The sequence below is a fragment of the Cephus cinctus genome, unplaced genomic scaffold (genome assembly GCF_000341935.2).
Source record: "Cephus cinctus unplaced genomic scaffold, Ccin1 Ccin1_scaffold0709, whole genome shotgun sequence".
In the NCBI taxonomy this organism is placed as follows: domain Eukaryota; kingdom Metazoa; phylum Arthropoda; class Insecta; order Hymenoptera; family Cephidae; genus Cephus; species Cephus cinctus.
Window position 1 is genome coordinate 621,040 of NW_014333329.1, and position 17,380 is coordinate 638,419.

Sequence of the window (17,380 nt, forward strand, 5' to 3'; positions counted from 1 at the left end):
TGTGGCATCGCGGTGAGAGATTTAATCAACCACCCTGGTGCAAAGTTTACGAGCCATGAGCAGACGCGGTGCGTCGGCGTCGCGGCGGTTAGGTAACTCTGCGTTAAATCAGTCTACGTCGATTCATCGAATTCGCCATGGAGCTGGGTTAGGTATATACAGTTATACATATATATGCAACTATATCTATATACATAGATAGGTACGTCGACTCGATAGCTCTTATCCGATCTCTAATCATCCTGGCTTGTTGCTGAGCTAAGGTGTTCTGCCCATCTCTAGTTTCCTTCAAATAGGTTGATACAGGCTACTGGCTACATGGTTTAGAAACCACGACCATCAGCAATTCTATGTAGCACTACGCCCGAAGCTTCACTGGGTTAAATGGAAGCAGTTGGAAACCAATAGACTCCTCGACTCGGCGCAGACTGAGGAGCAGGGCGAGTCCAGATGAAATGTTTCTCGTTTACCGGAACCAGTCATTGGTGTGCGATCAAGTCCGGATACGAAAGGAATGTTTGTCAGTTCCTGAATCCTATCAGTGAGTATTGTCCTTACTGCTGAAATACACAGTATAACATTATCTAAGAGATCGCTGTTTTATTCCGGGTTTTGTTTCATGGAGACGAGTCTACGGTTTTCTGGCATTTTCAAGGAGGCAAACAGCTGCAGTTGGAATGGGAAAAAGAGTGGAAGCTATGGGATGGAATCCAATCGACTGGGTACCTACCTTCATTCTGGAGGTGGAGAAACTGCAAAATAAAAGGAAAATGAATTTAATCCGCGTGTCGAGCATGGCTGTATAGCGTGGACGGCTAGTGGTTAAGGCTCTACGAGGGTGGTAAAGGGTTAGTGGCTATGAAAGAGGTGCACGAACACTCTACTGATCCGTTTACCAGCTTCAAATGGCAGCAGATAAGAAGACCTGCGCTATATATAGGTACCAATGTACTTTTGTTAGCTTCATGATGAAATTAATCTTTCGCTTCTTGCTGATTCCTCTGAAGGGATGCTGCAAAAATAATGTTAACCATTCGCGATGAGTCTGCGTATCTTCTTCCAGATGTTTCAATGATTAAACCAGTCTTTAAATGATTTATGCGATTAAGCTGAAGATACAACCGCTTTTTTCTTCATCTTCGCAGGGAACACTGTCGAGACTTTTTTTTTGCTTGGAATATCTCACGGAGGCAGGTAATTCAGGTAAAATTGTTTCTTTTAGCTCATTGTTTTTTTTCTTGATTTATTTTAGAAAATGTGAGAACTGACGACAGACTACTCAGAAAATTAACTACTCTGTGCTATGATCGTTCGTTGTAATAAAGCCTTTGCCATATTGCATGGTGAATCATGCACAGATCTTTATGAGGATGTTAACGCGTAATAGTCGTAAAGTGTGAGTCGTAAAAAACTGTGTTAAAATTGTAGCTATGGCGATGATATGAATCGTTCGTCGTCAAATATTAAGCCAATATATTTATAACATGTGGAATTGTACTATGTAACATGGGTTAGAATGATGCATAATTTGGAAAATATGGTGTTCCAATATTTTTTTTTTTTATTACAAGTCGGAAGTCCAATTTGCATTCTAGGTGTTTCTCGCCACAGATTTTAGAGTCTGAATTTCTATTTTATTGGTTGTAAATGAATGTCCAATTAAATATCATAGGAAAAAGAATCTTTGAATTCTTTTTTTTTCATATTCTGTCGGTTTTAACGATAACGAAGATATATAGATAGATATGAAAGTTTACAATGAGAATCCTCGTAGTGGAAAAATAACACGATATCAGATTATATCAATTGCTTCCGGGAGGAACTATAAATCCGGGTAAAAATCACCAATAGAATTTCATAAAAAGTTTTCAGTACCTATCATTCGAAAACTCATTTCGCTGATCCTTGGAAACGCGCGGAGCATACGTACTCTCGCCACTGTAGCAGAACACACGAATGATGGCCGCGGGAATAAAAAGCGAATCGTTAATACAGGATTTCGTTGATTCCCACAGGAAAGTCCTGTCGCCGTTCATTCCATTCTCGAAATTCATAGAAACCATCGTGGTTATTTTCCGGTTATAATAGGTAAAATGTAAAATTCAAATCAGTTAAATTCAGGCAGTTTATATGTATACAGTTAAGTCCCTACACTCGGAGGTTCATTACTTTTGGGACACCCTGTATATATATATATATATATATATATATATATTTGTACGTTTGCGTAATTGACTATGCGAAAAATACAAATTGATTTTCTCCTCTTCCTATATGTATATGCTGCAAGCAACACGCGACTAAATTGCAATTAATATCCACCGTCAGTATTAAAACCATAAAACCACGTGATTTCATGGTAACATTCGGCGACCGCGAAATTGCCTCATGAAACTGTAGAATTCAGAATGTCCATTAAAAAGCAACTTTCAAATGAAAAATACAAAAATCCGGTGGATTACTGTCATATTTCAAGGGATACGAAGCTAATGCAAGTAGGAAAATCCGCAAATGTTCCACCATTGCGATTCATAAGGTCTAGCGAATGTAAAGGTGTATCCATATGGATGAATGAAGTGTGAATATGACTGCATGTTTTCTACTTGAATTTCTTTGACGTTCGTTAAATAATTAATACAACCAATTACGCAACGCTAATTGCAGAATCATATTCTTGTTAATATAAACTTCTATAATGTTCCTTTTTTTATTTTTCACTAACGTATAGCATTACTTATTACGGACGAATGAAAAGCTGACTTCGACATACGTACCTTGCCACGTGCTTCGCCGTTTCTTCTGATCCACTTTCTCGTTACGTTTATATAGATATGGTGAGTTTGTATCTTTGCAGAACTTATTCATACGACCCATGTGCAAGTCTGTAGAAAGCAGAGAACCCTGCTTGCAGGCATGCGACGTATACTGCAGTTACACAGGGGCCACACTTTTATTACAATATAAATGCTACTGCTGGGTGAACTTTTTCAGGCATATTGCAAGTCTTACAAGGCCAAGTAAATTAAGGTGAAGAAGCCTTTTCTGAAATTTATTAAGGTAGCTTCTTTTTTAGAATCTCCTCGCTGGAAAATTCAACTTGCCAAACGAGAAGAGTCCCTCTCGACCTAATTAGGGAGGAATTATTCTGTTTGGTGCTTCCTTTTCTTCCTTATTTTTGTTTTAATGAGAAAGACCTCATTAAAGCTTGGAACGTTGAAGATTGAAATTTTGAGTCTTTTTTGGGAATCAAGTTGTTCAATCGTTGGAAAGGTTCCAAGAGATAACATAAGCACCCTGTAAACCGAAAAATCATTCTTAAACACATATTTTGGATTTTGGCCAAATGTCATACGTGGCTAAATCGTTTTATGCTTTTGTGCTCAGCGGGCTTGAATTAGGGAATTTTCCATGCGATAGCACGAATACCCTCCAATCATGAAAACAATCATCCCTGAACATGAATGTTATCGTATAAAACGTCTTTCTCCAGTCTAAAATCCAATACCGTATAGTTACCCTTTTATCGTCCATACAGTGCATGTTGGTACAGTAGCAGTTACAGAGGAGATGTTATAATCGTTATACATATATCTAGATTATCTAGGGATTATCCCTAGATCTAAATAGATTAATAAAATTATTTCCTCACCATTTCCTCTATGCTCACAATTAATAAATACTCCGGCATATAATTAATTATTTTATAAATGATAAATTTATATATTCAACCAAGGTACTATACCCACAAATTCATTGAGTGGATGTAATCAGTCTCTCTTATCAGAGTGACTGGTCCATCACAGTTATTCCGTTAATCATGGTATTTATAATGGACAAAAAAATCAGGGTTGATATCTGCCACTATATGTCGTAACTGGGGGTATAATTATCCTTTCCATGTACATGAAGAGAAATAGCAAATTGCTTGTCCACCTTCCACACCGCCAGAATCATAATTAGACCTGTATACTCGAGAGCCTTCTAACCCTCTTTCGCTCCCTCAACTCCGCCATCATCGTTTCGCTACAAAAACATCCCCTAAAAACTGTACTCCCGAGAATTAGGCCTCGCTACGTGGCTCGAGCTTATCGATGTAATAAGCTCTCGGGGTTGGGAAGGAAATTCTTTTGGAAGGATAAGTATTGATCTATATCGAGATCCTAATAATCTGTCAGTTTTTAAGATTTGGGTAAAAACTTGATCGGTAGGATGACGTGGGTTTTTTGGGAGATGGAAAAAAAAGGTTAACAAAGTTTTAGGTACAACACTGATATAGGATAGGATACAATGATTTTTGCATAATAATATTAATAAATTTTAATAGCTATTACCAAATTTACAGTTGTGAATCATTGTAATTTTTTTTTTTTTCATCCACTCAAGATAATTGAAAGAAATTTTTTATTCTATGGTTTGATTGTCTATTTATTGAATTTGATTGTCTATTTCTAATTATTTATGTGCGAACGTGGATCCTGTCATAATAAAATCCTTTCACGTTGCGATTCGGTATGCACCTTCATGTTTTTGCAAACGCGAGTCTCCAAGAAATATTTGGGCGATGGAGAAGAGGCTTAGAGATTTTTTTACGGTCGTCCTTTCACCGAGCATTGATTTGATTCTCCTCGAAGCTCGTGTTTTTTAAGTTCGACCAGATTTCGCGAAAATAGTGAAAGCTCGGTGGGAGTATAGAATAATTTAGTCGACCCTGGCGGTTACGAACAGTGAAAGGGGAATGAAGGTGAGGCCAGTACTGTGGGGAGTAAAATTTTCATATGAAATTTACGTTGTTCTTTTTTTTCAGGACGAGTAGGATGGTCTTCAGGCCATTTTTCCTCGCCGTTAGGTATGCCTGAGTTAGGTTCAACGAATGAAGAAAAGTCATATAGTTAAAGAAGTCTGCCGCTATATACCCGAAATCTCAAAGGCTTCGCTGGAGCGTCGAGTTTCAAGAAACTGAGCTAATCTTTCTAATTAAAGTTTTATCCGTCTACCGTTATCTAGGACAAATATTCGTTATGGCAAAAAGTTCAAAGCGGGGGAGTACCGAAAAAAAATGAAAAAGTTACATAAAAATAGGAGACTTGGCCTTCTACGTATTCGTTTATGGCAATTAACGGCAGCTGCCGACCCTCGTTGAGCCACGATATCGAAAAGCTGAGAAAAAAAGCTTGCCAGAGGAGAAGCTCGTGTGAATTATGCTTCTCTTAAAATTGTTAATGACTCACCATGAATCTAACTAATTGGTAGAATTCTGTTCTTCTAATCATCTCACAAATAATTCCAAATATAATAAATTCCAAATATATACACACACAAATATGTTCCAATTTCAATTTTTGCTATTAGCCAGTTACTCGATTCTTCATATCCCCTCAGAGGTCAGCATAAAAAAACAGGTTCGAAGATCATTTTGACATTCAATACAATCCTCTTTCACAAGAACCAGTTTTCCCTTTTCTTCAAATCTGTATAAGATCCAGAAGATAACATCTCCCTTCTCGTAGAAACCCCTTTAAAAGAAATCAAGAAATCTACTATTGAAAGGTTGATTAACCAGTTGAGCAAGGACATCGACTTTCTTTATATAGAATCGAACTAAAACCATTCCTACGTTCCACCACCTTGGGGAGTTGGCCTGTCTGTCCCATTGTACGTTTCTTTTCAAATAAAATTCTTCTGCCACATTACTTTCGGTCTGTCTCCAGCTGAGTTATCCATTCGAGACGTGAAGGGAATTTTCCAGCAAGTGACTACTTTCCGACAGCTTTACCACTGCACTCTATATATAATTCTCCGACTTATACGAAACTCCCTTTTCTTGTGGACGCGCCATAATAAACATCTAACGCCAAGGACAAAGGACCAGTGAATACAAATTATATAGTATTTGCTGATCAGCCTAATGGATAACTACAATATAGAACCCTTTTAACACCGCCAACGCCACGTGACATCCTGTTTAATCGTCATATGATTGATGATTAGGAACCAAAAGACGATGGATGACAGCGTGAGACCTTTAATGGATACACTCATTATCCAAGGCAGTCTCAGGGTTATCTCTACTGCTATAGCCTATCCATTCAAGTACAATGATCCACCCCTCTAAGATCCTAGCAAGAACCACCCCTTCGTCTATATTCTTATCTCTTACGCTGTATATTATATGGATTTTCGAATATCCCGAGATTTTCACAACCGGATTTTGCAAATTTCAAAGGATTTACCTTCCCACGTATTACCAGCTGCTTACCAGCTTCAAAGACTCTGATTTTCTCTAGTACCAATTTCAAGCTTTTCATCCGCACAGACAAGGTTACCGTTGTATGGTTGACTATAAGATCGAAATCCATATCCTAAAATCTTAACTAGCTGTCGACGTCGTACCTGACACGAATTACACGTCGATATCGTACACAGCGAACGATCCAGTTTTAAATGCTGTTTCCTTGTTTACATATAAAAGTATAACTCTCGCTAAAGTTACGATGTAGCTACTATAACACATAAAAGACTTCTTGACTTACAGCAGCAGCATCCTTATACCATCCACGTCGCGTTATTTCAGGTTATTTCAGGTTTACCGTGAAAGAGACGAGCCCGACTCTCACAATGCGATCCACACGTAAAGCGACTAGTTTTATGTGCAGAACACGAACGTAGCAGACGAGCTTTGAAATTCGGTACTGCGTCGCGCGTAATTCAAAACACGAAGAGACGATATTAAAGCAGTACCCAGTAAGCAGGCATAAAGTGTGCAGAGAGTCTACAGTACCCTCAAGAATTCCAGGGAAGGGGTAGCAAACTACTTGACCGTACTCTGTCCCCTATATAAGTATCTGGATGCTAGTAGCTCTTCTATCTGTTTACTTAAATCATATATTTATCTATATACAATATACATGTATAACAGTGCAGAAAAGTATGTTTGCGTTTTATTAAAGCCAGTTTTAACCAAGTCTAGACTGAGCTTGAGCAAAGCTCGACAGAGCGGTAAAGAATCAACGCTTCATCGACGCTTTAAATACATCTACCTACATGCCACGTAAAGCTCACTCAATCCTGAAATTGAGACATCAAAGGAACGTACCGACGTTTCTGCCCAAAGGGATGGATATTACAAGTAAACTTTTAAACTTCCAAGAGTACCCTATTCTTTTGATACTACCCGAGTGTACAGGGTGTACTAGTTTCAATACCTTTAATGGATCTATACGATGACTCGGACATTACAGTGATGGATTTTTCATTGATCATTTTTAGGTACTGTCCAAGTCTGATATACATGCACTATGCTTTATGAACTTTTGAAGTATACTTACCACCGTCAAAGGGAAAGGTTATAAAGGTTGTATCTTGGTCTCCAAGGCAGGTACCAGTTTGACAGTCACTTTTTAAAGTACAACTTTTAGCCTAGTTACGTAAATTATTCTTTCAAATTGTTATTCTCTATAACGAGTAAGAGACTCGACTGTGTCTGACGTATACGTCCAGGATACTGCCTAAGAGACTTTCGAGCAAGTTAAAATGAAGTTTAGTAATTATGACATGATGGCATATTTATAATTGGTTATAATTGTTTACATGCCTTTTCTATACAATGCTTTCATTCAATATACATTAGTAAGAGTGTCGCGCCGGAAGGGTCCAGAGGTCCAGGATTACTTGAGCTTATTATTAATGAGAGGTAAATAGTAATTAACTCATTCGAATGTGAGAGTTTCGAGTCGAACTTGAGACACGAAGGAACCGTCTCAAAATAAGATTTTCTTTTTTTGGAAATACTTCGCATCAATTGCACATTCAATTCAGGTTTGTTTCGTAATCATTTTGTCAAACCACGTATTATATGTATATAATGTCTTATTCATTTTACATTTTGAGTGGCTGGTTAACTTTTCGAACTCAGACGTTTGAGTTTCTATTATCTACAAGGTCGTTTAATTTTTCACGTTTGATTGTAGTTCGAAAGTTTATGGTTTTACCAGGGACCAAAAGTTCGGTGTGTACGTAATACTGCAAGGCCGAAGTAACGCCGCTGGTTTATGGTAACTTTATCGCGGTTTTGTGAAACTTTAATTAACTTGATAACACTCGGAACTCATTACGAGGAGTGTTTAATAATAAATTCGATTCTCACTGCGAGTGGCGCGAATTCAACGAATTTTTAACGCTTAACAGTACCATGGTTAAGTAGATTGAAAAAGGTTTTCTTGGTATAATAAAAGTGTCCGATATGCCAGCCTCGTGTAGGTGGAAAGACAGAAGAAAAAATAACAAGTCGCTATAAAAGTGCATCGACGCTGCAGTATGCAATTTTCACGCACTACTCCATCTTTTTCGTTTCACAAACGGCAACTGTATTTCTGCACTTTTCGTGTAGATAAATATAGATAGCTGCATCAACAGTATAGACACGTGAATACTAAGCGTATGAACTTCGCTATATGTAAATCACAGTTTTCGTACTTTTCACTGCTGCATGTTAACGTTTACGACCTCGACTACCGGCAGGCAGCCACGAGTAGATCAAATGCATTTTAGTTTGCACGATGCATCATTGCTATTTTGGAATTTTTTAATATTGCATCGAGTGCACCGTGAGACGTAAAATGCATTTTTTGTATCGTGTAAGACGTACTACCGGGTATTCATTGTACTCTCGCATTCTTATAAATGTGCTGCCATTTTCTTGCAGGGAAAAACGTTAATCGTCATTACTGCTGTGCCGTGTTAAAAAAAATTAATTAATTGCTCAGAAATTACCCCCGGACCCTTACGATCCTCGTAATCATTTTGTTCATTCGTACATTTATATTCGATTTTACGACGTCCCAGGAGAAAAAGTGGGAAAAACAAACAAATGTATTAAGAAGAAAAATAAAAATGAATTCCTTTCTGAAAACACGAGGAATTCGTTGCGGTTTAAGGATTTTGCGAATTATTTACACACTGTCCATTGGACTTATGACTGAGAAATGGAGTGCAACAATTTACCTATCCTAATTGACCTCCAGCATTTAGTCATTAATAATATAAATCTTCATTCATTTCGCTCAACGAGTTTATTATATAAATTCATATAAATCACCTATTTAATGGATCGCGTATCTTTAATAATATCCTCCCGACCTACGGGAGATAGATCACAACTCTGTTTTCACAATTCCAAAAAGCAGTTACGAATTTTTTAACTTTTTCTTTGTTTACCTCAATGTCAATTTTCTTAGATCGTCGATATGCTCTCGTTGTTGTATTCTCGCAAGATTGAATAATAGCTAATTAAAAAAAAATCACACATTTTTCGACGAATCTACGTCGGTACCTTTGAACAATAATAATATCAAAGAAATCATCAACGATTCAGTTTTACCCGAATAATGCAATTTCGTACGTGACTAGTATCCGCGCGTGTCTGAACATCAATTTTCATTAATGACTTTTTTTTCATCTCCACTAATACAACGATTAGTTTCTTTGGCCTATTCTTAGGAAAGTTTACATATCGTTAGAACAACGTCCTCCCTGCAATTCTTACAATATCCATTTATCCCCAGTGCGAATTTCATTTCCTTTTTACAAATTAAATAACAGCACGACCTTGCACGCTCTATGCATTCGAAATCGAAGTATCAGTACCGCCACTAAATCCTTTGTTTTTATACAGGATATTTACATTCAAAATTCAAATCGACCCGTTGTCAGGGATCAAGTCTGATCCTTGGATGTTCTACCCACCGGCTTCTCCTTGATCTGTGACTGACTCTTCGTCTGCTTCGTTAGCCTCTTCTTCTCCTTCTTCGCCGATGGCTTCTTTTTCTTCGCAACGGACTTCATATTGAGCGTCTGACTTGCGATATCTTCTCGAAACGCCAAAAAGCCAAGCTGAGCATGCGAGGCTTCGTTCAACGCACGCGATCGAATACAGGCTCGGTATTGATCGGTAGACAAACGCTGCCCGGGTCCACCGGAACAGACCTGAGAACATAGAAAACAGAAAAACAAATTGAATCGATTGCGAGTCATTTTTGGAGGGGTGCGAGGGGCTGGTAACAGTAGAGGGAAGAAAATCGATAGCGGAGCTGCTAGATTTACTGAAAGGCATTTCGCTGATTGCACAGTGGCGGTATACTGTACTAAACCTAATGCCTATAGTACACACGCTGAAAGCTCCATTCCAGAAAGTCAAACGTTAATCGCGACAGTTAGAGAGACGTACAGACTGCAATACAGTAATTCTACTTCGCTCGTTCTGTAAGAGTAGTACGAAATGAGCTCGTAACAGCCACTATTTACGAGAGGGTAGCGTAATATTTGCCCGTACCTGATGATTGACTGAAACTTTTGCGAAAAGCTCTCGTGTACTCAGATTCAACGCTTTGCAACTGAGCTTTAAACAGCCATGAGTATGCTTCGCGTAGAACTACGAGATTTACCGTAATTATTATACGGACTTTAATTACGTAGATTTGTGAGGTAACAAGAAATATCAATATAAAAATAAAAAAAATAAATGGAAATACAGATACATCCGCTCCTAGGATATACAGATAGATATAAACTATATTATGGCAATATATCGATATATCTAAGGTATATCTGTATTCCACTTTTATCCTGTTTTACAATGCGAAATTGCGTCCAAGTAATCCCGAAGATCTAGCAGACGTTCATGGAATTTAATATTAACCCAGCATCCCGTCGGATCAGCTTATAGTGGAACTATTCGGCCAATATCAAAATTACTGTGGTTACATTCCAATGTCAATTTCCCGAAGGAAACCCATTTACCCAGTGGAGTTAATTCCATCACATGGATTAGCGCGGCCTAGCGCATTGTCGAACCTATTATCGCGTCGACGAAGCGTTGCGCCAACCCGAGATTCCCTATGATCCTGCTGGTTTAAGATGTCACCCCTCTCTCTAAGTTACCCTGCACTGTCTAGGGACTCTAACCGTATATATCTATATACCACAACCTTGCTGTCTATAATATGTCTATCTTCATCTTCTCACGAGGCGAAAACGCCAGCGCCAATGGGACGGAGAGATCGCTGCTGGTAAATCCAATCAATGAGCAGCTTATTAGTGGGAAACTTTCGATAATTACTTTATACACGAAAATAGCTAAAGGCGAGAGCGTCGCGATGCCTTTCGAACAAACTCTAGTGGATCTCACGGAAATCACGTTACCATCGCGATAGACTAAGGTGATTGGTTATCTTGTGAACCTGATAGGAAATTAATATTTTATCTTAGCGACGTACTATCGTTTCTATACGTTCTATCCCCCTTTACCCAGATATAATCAGAGCTAACTTTTTGTAGGTAATCATGTTTTTCACTTTTTCTACGTCTACTGGACGTTGCTACGGATTTGTGGGAATTGTGCTGTATGGAGAATAGTAGGATATACGTATTTATAATAGAAGATCGAAACTACAATCGTATTTTCTAACCCGGAATATACATATATCCGTATGACAGACGGATTTGGGTCAAGCGAAAATAACACGCCTCGACGTCATGAAAATATCACATATCGCGAAAATGACACTGACATTTTATCACGCTACATTCACGACCTATAAATTCATCGATTCCATACGTAAAGTCTGACTATCAGTGATTCCAGTATTTTGGCTTAGCTCGTGATAGTGAACAATAACCGTTATCGGACTATAATATCTCAAAGCCCTGTCTTTCCTTTTAAAAATATAAAATCTCTAGTAACCTTCACGTCGTACCTCGTTAAATAGTATGTAATATATGACGTATTTTCTGTTACCATATATCTCATTACATTGAACGCTAATCAAATGTTGAAAACCTATTCGAAGGATGCGATAAACAAATGATTCTGCTCTAATAATTAAATTTACTACAGAGATAATGAAAAAAAAAACAAACCGACATATGGATACCGTACGCCGGTGAATACATAAATATATTTAATAAAAATTTGGTTACTCACTTTTGGATGCCAAATATGAAAGATTCCCGGATCCGTCGCCCGAACGACTTTAATATTACTCTTGACGTACTTTCGATAGAGGGTAACATCCTCGCCACCCCATCCAACAACATCTTCATCGAATCCGCGTACCCTCAGAAAATCGGACCTGTTACGGACAATCGAAGAATCGGATTTAACATGAGAAAAGATACCTGCACGTCCTCGACGCTGCTTATCGATTCGTAGAAATCTCATCTACATGAAATATATATTTTCTCGTATGGTAATCACCTGTATTGGCATGTCATCCCATAACCAAAATCTCTCCAGAAACCGGTATCCCTCGAGATTACAAGTTGGTCCGTTTCCGGCGGTACCTCCCGACCCTGAAGCGTGTACACAACGTGAGGATTATAGAGGCTAAAGACGATAGGATAATAAACCTTGCGACCTGGTGCCGTGTTCCATCGACATCTGAAACAAAGGGTAATCCCTGAATGCAAAACCGTTGCTTATGTCTACTGAACAAATCAGCGAGTCCCATATTAGGATTTACTAATGTACAATTCCCTAGGACGAGAGTTGCATTTACAGAATTTTCAATGGAGTGACAATATTTAATATACGTGTACATATATATACACATAAGTACTCTACCTGTCAAGGAATCTTGCGCTGAATACGACGTCGACGTCGCACATGAAGAGCAGTACGTCGCCCTCGCCATCCCAGGCACGTTCGGCGCCAACTCGAAGGCCCTTTCCTCTCGAGAATGTCTCATTCAAGGCGAGCAGCCGTAAGTTATGATTAGATCCGCCGCTACCACGGGTCATCAGGACCCTCGACATGATGGCTCTCGCCTCGGAGAGGCCTTCGGTGCCGAAGTAAACGACTGTCAGGTGAACCCTGCGATCGTTCTTCAGTCCAATTTTAACGAACTTATCCATAAAGCTCTGAAATGTATTGGTACGACCGGAAAGCGGTAGGATAATGTGAATGAGCTCCTTTTCCTTAGGCTGCTGCCTCTCGGTAGCGATGAACTGTATAGGCGCATAGGGCCTCATCAACGTGATCTTTGTATAACCAGATGGAGCCACCTGGGTACTTTTGCTCAAGTTTTTCGTCCTGAAGTACATCTCGTACTGCGTTCCGGTCGTTGGCTCGACCCTGTATAGGCCCTCCAGAAAGTCATCGTGAGTGTACTTGGTGGGCAAGGTGACATTCTTGTTGAGAATCTCGATAGCCTTCGTCAGTGCCTCGAGGAGATCTTTCCGCTTGAATCCTATAGGCTTCTCCACGACTCGTTTCCCCAGGCCAAGATCCACCGGGTACAGTCTTGAGAATGTAAAATGGCTAAAGGCGATCAGTTCATACTCGTTGTTCAATGGTAAACCCTGACTGATCTCAGCGAATTGGACCTGTCGTCTGGCCGCAAGGCAATCCCCAACGTCGCTGGCATTTATCCCCGAAGACGTCTCGCTGTGACCTGGTGGGCCACCTGGAAGTAAATTCACAAGAACTTCACGAAAAAGCACGTAGACTGTACATATAGAGATACTTAGTAAATCTGGGATTCAGGACAAACGACTTGTATCTGGGTTCACGGTTTTATACGTACATACATCTAGCCATGTCGCAGGAGATAAGTGTTTTTCAAGAGGCGAAACCCCTTCTACATTTGAAACTCGCCGGATGAACCGGACAAGCACGAAGTGAACTTCTCGAGTTTTCGCCTCTGCGAAAGGAGTCGACGTTTCTTGTCGTCGAAACTTTCGCGAGGAACTTTGCGATCGGATTGGATTCTGGATCCTTGTAAGTTTGGATTGAGCTCAGCTGGAAGGATCCTTTGCGGGAGTTAGAAATGAGAGACGTTGTATTTCCGACTTCGGCGTGAAGACGCGGATCTATTTTAAAAAGAAATCCAGAAACCCGATTCGGTCCATAACTATTGACACGTGAAATAAATCCTTCACGAACCCCACCTCGTACATCCACCGTAGACGAAACGTACCGGAAAGATGATAGTTATCGTAGTTAAAATGCTGTACGGTAACGCACTGTCGTATTGACAGGACTTTTGTTATAGGTGGAGATCGGATAATAAAAAGACTGAGAGTAGCACTTCTTTTCTCAAACGACGACACTTTCCTCTTTTACTGGCTATACCTAGAACACCTACAGTCTTCTTTCTGTCCTTTCCTTTACATTTTCCACGCCGGTTTAGACATCCCGTCACTTACGCTCTCTTTCTCGTAATGGCGGCGCATTGTGCACCGCGGCACTAAAACATGAGCCCGAGGGGATCTTTGGATGAGTAAAAAAGTTCAAGATCCAAAAGAGCACTCAGGCGAGTTACGCTTAGACATAAATTCTTCCTCTGATCCTGCCTTGAGTTTAAATCTCTTGCGTATCTACGACTGGCGATATATAATTCTTGATGTTCTTATTGATCGTGCATTCCTGATAGATCGAATTGAAATCTCGTATAGTACCTACAGCAGCTGTACAGAGTAGATGGATATATAACGAAGGAAATAATTATGCTGCAGTTCAAAGTAAATGAACTGGTTAATAAATATGTCAAATATCTTTTTGGCGTATTTTAATTAATGCGCGTGGTGTACATTTGTACATCAAAACTTTTATGAATTCACTAAAGCGAAAGCTGCTACTATTCAGCACCATAATATCATGACTCTGTACATACTGGCAAATAATTTACTAAAATTAAGAACAGAGAGTAGAAAATAAAAATGAATATACACGGTGGCAAAAAATTCTCGTAAAAATTTTACTTTAACCAGCTTTTATAAGTAATCCCGGTATTACGCGCTACGAATAATGTGAATACCGAGAATGTGAACCGCGAAATGGATGGACCGGAATCACAACATATATAACATGTATAATACATATGAAAAGTTTGAGGCTATATAACATTCACTATATGGACCGTGGTAATATAATACAAACCAAAATATTATATTCCATTGTTGGATACTTGAAAATCCATCGAACAGTAAAAATCCATAGAAACGAAACAGCAGCTTAAAACCATATAATGTAATCAATGACACATGGCAAAGAAAAGATAATATTAGCATCAACCATATGTATATATGTATAAATGCCTAAATGATCCATTTCGAGGATATGCGAAAATTTGAATTACAAATGATATAAATTTCTCGCGGTTCCTTTAGAAATTTCAAAGTATTATCACATACAACGAAACAAGCATGTTATTCGATGAAGCATCGTCGGCGAATAACCGAGCTTTACATATAATCGCAAAAAGTAAGGATGATTTGGATATTATTTTTTTTTCACAGGTGTAAATTTTCTTCAAACTTTTTATAACAGCATTTTCAACCTTCAAACTAGTTCATAATTATTTCGCGGTGTCAGCTTATTTGTTATCATGGAGACACTTCGCGAGTTATGGACACAGCGGCGATTACGACGGTATTGATTCGAGATTAACGGGAAGCTATGGAGCAGACGTTCATGTAGGTACAACGCATATGGGAAGATCGTACACGAGCGGCTGCGACTGACAACGTAAGCTCCTTATGGCGACGTCGCATTGTTCAAGTATATCGCTACCGCACCAGCTACCAATCACGTAACGTGCTGAGCTTTCGCGCAATATATGGGAATATCAATTTCCGTTCTCCGTATTATTCTCGACTGCGTACAATTTTACCACCCGGACCAATCACTTTCTATGAATTGGCCTACCACGAGAAATCAGCATTTCGACTTTATTCCCTTTACTTAAAGTCATACCCGAGTAGCCATGTATACCTGCCATGCTATATACTACAGACGTATGTACAATTTTGATCGATACCATGAGACTGGACTTGAGGCTTATTTCGAAAAGAGAACAAGCCAGTGCTAATTATTTCCGAACAATTAGTTTACGTAACAAGGGCTTCATTAGACGCGTTCGACAAGCGCGCCGGTCGACGTCATTTTCGAAATTTAATAATGGACAGTGCTATCTGGACTTCGTGATATACTACGTACCGGTTAGTTGAAGTATTTGCAATTTCAGTGATCGAATTTCGGCAGTGAGCCTCTCCACTTCCATTCTTGTCTCCTCCTCATGCTGATTCGCTTCGATTAGGCTGGCCGTTGTCACGGGTCCTGGAAAATAAATGAGATTGCAACTGCAGGAGATTCGCATGTTAAATAGTAGAAGGAAACTTTATAGTTTATGAAACGTGCGTTTCTTAACAGCTGTATTGTAGATCGAATAATATAGAATAATATCTCATATGCATTTTAGTGTATATGCAGCCACCTACGTTGCGTGTATAAAGAACGGATGCAATGCATTCACGCGCCTGGTGTACAATAGATAAGCAGAAAATTTTTCTCAAGGTTTTAACATAGTAAAATATTGTATTACAGTTTTATCCCATGCTTTTACGGTGTCTTGTTTATGGAGTGACTCGCTTGCGCCTTTATACTCACTCGCGAATGTATTTTCGCGCCGGCTTATGCATTCTTTACGAGTTGAATATCCCGCAGTGTCCTCAGCGCGACCTAATTTCGTATCGCAAAATAGCGTCAGCCTACTGCAAATCGATAATTTGCGATAAAGGAACGAACGGATGTACATGTACATGTACTTATATACGTCGCTCGATGAAAACCAAAGAAATGCGGTCTAAGTGCGAGCATCCTCACCCGGTTCGGCGTCCCACATTAAGCCTGCGATCAATTATATGAAAAATGGAGCATCCATCGGATTTTGCTCTATTAGAAATACGGGACGTTCGGTCTAACGGGTGTCCCGTTAAGACCACGACTTTGTCACCATGCTCGATCGGAGTGTACAATCGTACGGATTGGTAGGTAGGACACTGTGAGCTTTGGGGGGTGTGAAGAATCGGCTTGGTAAGTACGATAAATTGTGTGGCGTTTCTCTCGTGCCGAGTGTAATTGAAATGGATGCTTGTGTACTCGGCATAATGCTCGCTACGTTATATGTATATACCGTCTAAGAGCACCAGTTTCATCTATATAGGATATTTACTTTATATTGACTATAGTCGGAAATTAAATTATAAATAATATTCAGATTCAGATTTTCTATTTTTATTTTCAATGTGCTTAACAAATATACACATATATATTTTATATGAACTGCTTGGTAAATAAGTATTTTCCAGGCGTCATACGATAGGTTGTATATCACAGTACTGGTATATAAGACAAATATGTAAGGAAAGTAAATATATACTACGATATGTAGGGCAATAATTTTTTTTTGTCGTGGGTACAGCACAACATAGGCATTTCAAGATTTATCTTGGATTCACAGCAACGCCCGAGAAATGGCGAGGTACTAAAAATCCCCGTTGCCAGCTGAGACTGTATAGTAAGTTCGCAGTGACCCAGAAAGTTCCC

General features: G+C 39.2%; 1 protein-coding gene across 3 annotated transcripts in view; it reads right to left on the reverse strand.

Moving 5' to 3' along the window:
• Nucleotides 1-7,557: 7,557 nt before the first annotated feature.
• Nucleotides 7,558-17,380, reverse strand: part of LOC107270238 (chondroitin sulfate N-acetylgalactosaminyltransferase 2) — a 72,694-nt gene continuing 62,871 nt past the window's right edge. For all 3 annotated transcript variants that reach the window (XM_025087574.1, XM_015745077.2, XM_015745074.2), the window contains 5 exons: nucleotides 15,992-16,111; nucleotides 12,617-13,457; nucleotides 12,251-12,433; nucleotides 11,978-12,125; nucleotides 7,558-9,981 (listed from right to left, as the gene is read on the reverse strand). In XM_025087574.1, the coding sequence (XP_024943342.1) occupies nucleotides 9,712-9,981; nucleotides 11,978-12,125; nucleotides 12,251-12,433; nucleotides 12,617-13,457; nucleotides 15,992-16,111 (1,562 nt within the window). In that variant the 3' untranslated portion in view covers nucleotides 7,558-9,711. The remainder of the gene's footprint in view (nucleotides 9,982-11,977; nucleotides 12,126-12,250; nucleotides 12,434-12,616; nucleotides 13,458-15,991; nucleotides 16,112-17,380) is intronic.